The sequence below is a fragment of the Nannospalax galili genome, unplaced genomic scaffold (genome assembly GCF_000622305.1).
Source record: "Nannospalax galili isolate Female #2095 unplaced genomic scaffold, S.galili_v1.0 scaffold233, whole genome shotgun sequence".
In the NCBI taxonomy this organism is placed as follows: domain Eukaryota; kingdom Metazoa; phylum Chordata; class Mammalia; order Rodentia; family Spalacidae; genus Nannospalax; species Nannospalax galili.
The window spans coordinates 737,482-745,300 of record NW_008333818.1 but is presented as its reverse complement, the minus strand read 5'-3'; the positions used below and the strand labels follow the sequence as shown (position 1 = coordinate 745,300).

The window sequence follows — 7,819 nt, the reverse complement described above, 5'->3', positions numbered from 1 at the left end:
TCTCCTAAAGCCCAGAGGGTCAAGGAGAGCAGAGCAGAGTTAATGGCCAGATCAAGGGGATTTCTTAAGTCCATTTTTAAGTTGCTTAGTTACTTCTGCTTAGATCATCATGTTAATCCAACTTCACATTCATGAAAGAATCCTGAGGAGAAGGGTCAGGGCAGGTTTGGAGTTGGGGAACGGTGACTGAAGAGGTCTGTGAGGAAAAGGCAGAGCTGGCTGGACCAGCTCTTATAGTACTCCCTGGGTTCCAGTCAGAGGATCTACCTTTTAAAGTAAAGATGAATTTGGTGCTGAATCCGTCTCCAGGCTCTTCTCAGACCTGGGTTTCTAAAAATCAGATGTACTGATTGGCCAGCGGGGTAGGCTGTCATGATGAAGTTGCACAAAGCATCCCAGAAACTGTAGGCATCGAAGACACCTGTCATGGAAATAAATAGAGCCAATGCATTGATAATGTAGAGAACCAGAGTGTAGCTGGTTGACTGGATGGCACCCAGGTGAGCCTCCATGCTGGGGTCTCTGAAGCCTGAGGAACTGCTTTCCATGTGCAGGGTGTGCCTTTTGAGTGAGGCGATCAGCAGAGTGGCTGCCATGACAAACATGACCAGAGGAACAAGGATCCCCATGTGGAATAAGAAAGCCATGTTGAACATGTTGGTCTCAGAGACGTATTTCCTCTCCGTGGAGTTGGAGAAAGGGATGGGAATGGAACTGTTCACATGCATATTGAAGAAGTCTTTGGAGAATAATGAACTCAAGCTGAGGGAAACCAACACGGACAGACTCAAGAGCTGAGGCATCAGCACTGTGATTTTCCTCTTCATCATAAGGAACAAAGGGTGAGTGAAATTTGCAATTTTAAGACAGTAGAAGACATTGAGCCAGGCAGCAAACCAGAGGTTACAGTAGCTCAGAAACACAGTAACGGCTTTGAAGGATGTATAGACTATACTTTGGCTATAAATGACTCTAAAGAGTAGACTATAAATAGTCTCTGCCATTATCCATATCTGTAGCAAGAGCCTGGAAAAACTCAGCATCAACATAAGGAGCTCACTGGTGGGGAGTCTTTTGTTCCTGACCCACTCAGTCCCGTAGATGACCGTGATAAAGCCATTGCCAGCGGTGCCAATGGTGCAGTTTGTCGCAGAGACCACCAAGGCGATCAAGATTTTATAGTTGGAAACACCTTCGTCACTCACATCTGAGGTCACTCTCGTCATTCTTTCTGACTCTGGAATTTTAGGCTCCACACCGAGAACTGATAACTGCTGTGCAATTCTCCAGCACTCACTGTTACAGTGATACTTTCCTCCCTTAGTTGATAGTTATTTCATATTTTTCCCCATTTGCCTGTCACATGACCACAAGTAGGAGGCTTGACATGCAAATTATGAGAGGATTTGGTTAGCTGGTTCTGACTCCATTTTTCATTTGTTTTTGGGGGGGAGCTTTCTCAAGCGCACTGAATGAAATTTGTGATGGATGTCCAGCACAGCAGCATCTTATCTCATTTACTTTGTCCACAGCCACCTGGTAAGACAAGAATCTCGTTAGGAATCTCAGTGTCCCAGGTGTTTTCCACTTGTCTCATAAGACTAAGTTACTCATTGTTTGTTTGCAAAAGCACATACTGTGTCTTCAGTCTGCTTTGTCCTGCTTCCTTCCTGTGTTGCCCAGGCTGGCCTCAAACTTGAGATTGTCCTGCCTCTGCTCCTCAAGTAGCTGGGAATACAGGACTGCACCACTGTGCCCAGCTGCCTGCGTCCTTTCCTATTGTCCTTACTTTGGGATAAGATTTTATTCTTATGGCTACCATGTATCTGAGTAAGAAATTCCTTTTAGCTCATGTCTGAATATCTTTTACTTAGAATGAAGTTTCTTTTGGAAAGACCTCAAACTGTACACAGAAAAGGAAAAACTGGATGTCATTTTGGTTAATTAGAGACAAGATTCTCATCATATACAGTTTTCATTTTGTGTGTGTGAGAGAGAGAGAGAGGAGAGAGAGAGAGAGATGCATAATTTTCCAAGCGCCACATGACCATTTGAGCACAGAATCCTTACCTGAGAATACTTTAGAGTGCTTTGAACATGGTGTTGAAGTTGAGAAATGCAGAAACGCACCGGAACTCAAAATTTAACTCACTCCTTCCTAGCTCTGGCTTCAGGATTCATTTCAAACTTACTACATCAGAATCTGGGATAGGACTCAGGAATATGCTGTCTTTTGTTTAAAATCTAAACAGTCATGTTGCTCAAAGGTAGGATTGAAAATCAAAGTCAGATAGAAACTAATGAACCAATATCTAAATCTGGTTTGCAGTTGCATTTTATCTTGAAATTATCTGACATTGGGAAGTATTCGTTTACCAGTAACTAACCTTTTTTCTTATTTTATTGCCCATGTAAGAGATTGCCTACATTTTTATCCACATAAAAATTTGTATACTCTTGGAAAGTTATGATTATTGAATATTTTCATACTTTCAGGTTAGAGATAGCAATTTAATTACTACTGGTACTTATCTTAAAATCTACAAATTCCACTTCTGTAAAAGTCCAATATTTATCTCTTTTTCCCACTGGGAGAGGGAAAAATCTCTCAAAAAGGAGAAAAATAGGCCTCGGGCAGTTTTCAGGAAAAAAGATAACGTTCACCAGAAAAGTGGGGGAAGGGCGAATGAGAATTCACTTGATGGTCATAGTGACACCAAGGATGAAAACCTTGGTAAACACTGGGAAACGCGGGAAATGGGGCACTTCAAGGTGGTCCCTGCTTCTTGTTTGGCATCCTAGGGGTCAACCTGTGGGATAAGCACAGTCCAATGCAGGACAGCTGCCAAGAGAATGTAACGGCAGCATGGCACAAGCCAAGTGAGGGTCTGTCAGGGCAGGTCTTATGCTTCCCTGGCTCCCACACAGGTTCTGTGTGAGGTATTTCCTTCATGATCACAGTAGGTTATGGGGAAGGTGGCTGGTAAGAGTTGAAAACTACAAGTCATTCAGGTCGCTGTGAGATGACTCCAGAGCAGATACAACAGAGCACATAGCCAGGGTTCGGAAGATAAATGTGGCCGAAATACAAGGGCCTGTGATGCTCAAGCAGGCTCAAGGAGGTGAAATCAAGTCCTGTGAGCTGTCCTGGACAGCTGTCCTTTGATGTTACTGCCACTGTCATATCCAGCCAAGTTCTCTTGCTCACAGGCCTCTTCAGAAGCAAGACATGAACTTCTCTGAGTCTCTTGATCTCCCTGGAGCCCAGAGCCACACATCTTCCCTTCTTCAGCTAGCTGCCACCTTAGCTCACCTTCCAGTCTGTGAGCCATCTTGCTTCATAGTGCAAGTGTCTTTCCCATCTTCATAGTACTTGGGTTCCACCTCACTAACCCAGAAATTGAGGTGTTAGAATAAAGGTTCAAGGCTGCCTGGTTGCTTTCCTGATGTGTAGGAACATATACTTAACACTAATGTTTAGAATCATTGCCTGTGAGGCCTGTTTCATCAGTTTCTGGGCCAGGCTCAAGTACCAGTGTGCGTTTCACAGCCAGTGAAATGATATGCCTATGGGGACATCCTCAGGATCCTCTTCAGTTTTGGCCAGGGCATATCCCACAATCTTCCCATCCTTGTCTTCTTATAGAAGAGCTGGGGCCATGGAAGATCATGAGAGAAATAATATTTCATCTGGTAGTTTTCAGGAAGCTAAGGGAGGTTTCAGTGTTGCATCCCCATCAAGCCATCTGGCTGACATGGAGGACATTCATATTGGGTGCAGATAGCATGCCTGTCAGACTGAGAACAAGAGATGCCACCAAGCACAAGCATGGTGGGCACAACACAAGCACCATTTGCTTTAAACCCAAACAAAGCTTCTCCAAGATAAGGAAGATGTCCCTGTAGTTTCCATTTCTTTTTGGTAATGCTGTACAGAACCTCATCTAGCTTCATGCAGGAAGGTCCCAGTTGTAGCCAAAAGGAAGGACAACCATCCTCTGAGATGAGTGAGGCTGGTCTACCTGTCAGCCATTGTGCAGTTGCAGGAGTGTCATGCAGGAAGGTCCCAGTTGTAGCCAAAAGGAAGGACAACCATCCTCTGAAATGAGTGAGGCATCGTCCTCATCCAATAGGATGGTCTGGTCTACCTGTCAGCCATTGTGCAGTTGCAGGAGTATGTACATCTTGAGGGAGCCTGTGCATTGTAGAACCACAAGCTGCCTTCAGTGGGTCAATGCACCTGATTGCCTGATCCTCCCAGTGGCACCAGTGCCTCCTATATCCAGAAGGTTTGGTTTTATTGAGTTTGCATGGTGAATTGGTAGAAGCTGGCAGTGATTGCTTATTTTAAACAAGGATTATGCTTTCAGTTTAACAGTATAGCCCAGTCCCCACTGCCCTTTGATGCTTAGGCCTGGTACCAGCTGTCATTTGCCTGTGAGCTTGTCCTATTGTATGGAAAGGATGGTACAAAATGAATTTTCATAATCCCAAGTTAATTTGATTTAAACTAAAGAAGTTGGCAATGCATTATTATAAAATTCAGTTATGTGCTTACGTGGTGAAGATTGCCTATTGTCTCAGCATTCAGAGTGTTGAGACAGAAGGACAGCAAGTGCGAAGGCCAAGCTGAGCTTCGCATAGGAAGATCACATCGCACGCAAACAGATGAACAACGAAAATCAAACTCAGTCAAATTGTGTTGTGTTATTGGGTCACACTTCTATAAAAATAGCGCCAGACAAAGAAGGGTAATGCAAAATTGCTAAGGCATTGTTTAGAGAAACAAAAACTGATGTCAACATAAAGACTCACACAAGAATGCCCATGGCTATTTTATTCACCATAGACAGAAGCAGGAGACAAGATCTGGACGTTTTACGTAAGTTCACACTTTCTGTAGGAGGCCCGCTGACTTGCTTCTACTGAGGAGACATCACAACTTCTAGAGCACCAGCTTTCATCTTTATGCTTATTTTCCCCAAATCAGAAATCTGTACATAGTTGTTGATTTCCACTGTTTCGGTACCTTTTCTGTTGGTTTTTATTTATGCTCTTCCTTACTTTCGGGAAGTGAACAGAAGGACATGGTGAGCAGGATCTGCCCACAGCCACAGGGACTTGAGGACAGGGAGCAGCCAGTGGGTGTGGGAATGGATGCATATGCTCTACAGAGGGTCGGGTCTATGGTTGCTAAAGTCAAGCCACACAGTGTCATATTTGTAGCAATGTGGCGCACTCAGTTTTTAAAATCTAGAGAGCGGACCGGAGTGGCTTGAATGTGGTCACTGAAGGTCATATATTGGAAATTTAATCCCCAAAGTAACATCGATGAGATGTCAGATCTTTTAAAAAAATAATTTTTATTTTTTGAGAATTTCATAGATGTATACAGTGGATTTTGACCATATCTACACCCTTCATCTCCTCCCAGACCCTCCCCACATTCTGTTTTCTTTCCAACTCCAACTTCGGGTTCCTTTTTTTATTACCCTCTGGACCAACTAGTGCTATGTCGAGCCATGAGCATGGGTGTAGGTAGGGTCATCACTGGAGCATGGGTGGTCTACCAGGGGCCATGCTCCTGGACAGTACTGACTCCCTCATTCCCAGCCTCAACCAACTGCCAATAGCTACTCAACTAGGGGTGGGGCCTTGGGAGCCTAGCTCCCATTTATGCTGGAATTTTGAGTGGCTTGATCTTGTATGGATCCTGGGCAGGCCATCAGAGCTGCTGTGAACTCGTGAGTGCAAAGATCATGTCTAGAAGACACTGCTTTGCAGCAGACCACCCCACCCTGTTGCTCCTGTAGTCTTTCTGTTCCCTCTTCCACAATGTTCCCCTAGTCTTGGTGGGTATGTGTGACACAGATGTTGCATTTAGGGTTGTGCACTGGAGAAATGGGACCCTTAAGCACGATTAAGTCATAAGGGCTCCGACATCAGGAATGGATTAGCATTCTTGTCTCAATAGCATGTTTATTATGGAAGTGAATTCGCCCCCCTCCTTCTGCCTTCTTCCATGGAAGGGTGCAAGAAGAAGGTTTTTGCTAGATAAGGGCAGCTTGACCTTGCAACTTCCCCAGCTTCAGAACCATAAGGAACAGATCTCTATTCTTTACAAATTACCCAACCTGTGGCATTCTGTTATAACAGAATACGATAACTAAGACAGGAAGCACCTGTACTTCAGAGATGATCCCACTGTGGATCATAGCTGTTAGGTTAAAAAAATCTGTCAGATTTGGAAGAATAATTAGAGGAAACATCTTTTTTTCACACTTTTCTCCCCATTACCACAGGGACTAGAAAATGCCTTTCCGAGTTGGTGAAGAAAGATAGAGAAGGGGAGGGGCTTTATGAAGGAGGCCTATGCCTTGGCTTTCTTATGGCTGATAGAAGTGTCCATAGGCAGGCAGCTACAAGGCAGCCCTTGAAATGGCCCCATTAGAGAACCTCCTGAACCCCCATCATCTCCACAAATGAAATTGGAAATCTGTTGAGGGAATTGGTAGATCCTGAAGAGATCTAGTGGTCATATCCAGGCCAACACCATCTGGCCATCCAACCCTTTTGAATGTCAAGTATCCATGTGATGACTGCCTTATGAGAGCATGTGTGACTTGTCAGGTTGCTCTGCTGAACCCCACCACCCACTTCTGCTGCTTGATAGTCACTGGGATCTTGGCGGGTTGGAGGCGGCGCTGGTGTTGCACCCTCTTACATTAAAGATTATTGTGTAGAAAGGGGTCTGCTAGTTCCTATGAGTTTGGTAATGTTCTGTTTTGCTGAGTTATTTTTACTTCTTTTTCTTCACCCGTCTTTTTTGCTGAATTGCTGTGTTTGACAGGTGCGTTTCTTTCCTGGGTCTGGTTTGTGTATCTGTTCTTTTTGTGGATTGTGTACTTTCTTTTAGTCACTTGGAGGAGGCTATCTTTTATCATCTTCCCTATAAAGTAGTTTTCTGAGACTTTTCTACAATGCTAGCTTGTCATAAATTGCCTTAATTTGTGTTTCTCTTGAAATATCCTTATTTACACATCAATTTTATTTATTTATTTTTATTATTATTTTTGTCTTTTTGAGACAGGGTCTCCCTGTAGCCCCAGCTTACCTGGAACTCACTATGTAGACCAGGCTGGCCTCGAACTCACATGGATCCGCCTGCCTCTGCCTCCCAAGTGCTGGGACTACAGGCATGTGCCACCACGCCTGGCTTATACATCAATTTTAAAGGTAACTATGCTGGATATAGCATTCTTGACTCATGGTTATTCACTTTCAGAGTTTGAAATATTTCATTCCATACTGTTCTGGCTTTTCTGGTTGCTGATGAAAAGCCTGGGGTAACTCTGCTATTTCTGCCTTTGTTAACATTTTTCTCATGCTGTTTTTAGAATAATTTTTTTTGTTTTTTTCAATTTATTATTTATTTAATAACCACATACTTAGAAGAAGCATTTCATTACAACAGCATTGACATATTCAGTAACAATTTTCTGAGCTAATATGCATCTTTTTCAAAATTGGCTGTAGATATTTAGGTTTACAGTTGAATTGTTACAGTTATACAATATTTTACTCAGTATAAACCCTATAAGACATAAAATTAAATGAGGTTTTAAACTTTGAAAAAGATCTCCATTTCACTATTAAAATACACAGTTTCATATAGAAAAATTCATTTTTAATACAACTGACACTAAGATGCATATGCGTTTCTAATCTCTATATAATCTGATTATTACTAGTCACAGTTGGTTACGATCTGAGCTCCTTAGTATCTGAGCATGGATATAAAGTCATCAGGTAGATTTCA

General features: G+C 43.0%; 1 protein-coding gene and 1 pseudogene across 1 annotated transcript; both read right to left on the bottom strand.

Moving 5' to 3' along the window:
- Positions 1-263: 263 nt before the first annotated feature.
- Tas2r40 (taste 2 receptor member 40) lies at positions 264-1,226 on the bottom strand. The gene has a single exon (XM_008828645.1). The coding sequence runs from the start codon at positions 1,224-1,226 to the stop codon at positions 264-266; it is 963 nt and encodes a 320-aa protein (XP_008826867.1).
- Positions 1,227-3,114: 1,888 nt separating this feature from the next.
- On the bottom strand, positions 3,115-3,954 carry LOC103730426 (annotated as a pseudogene).
- Between the last annotated feature and the right edge of the window lie 3,865 nt (positions 3,955-7,819).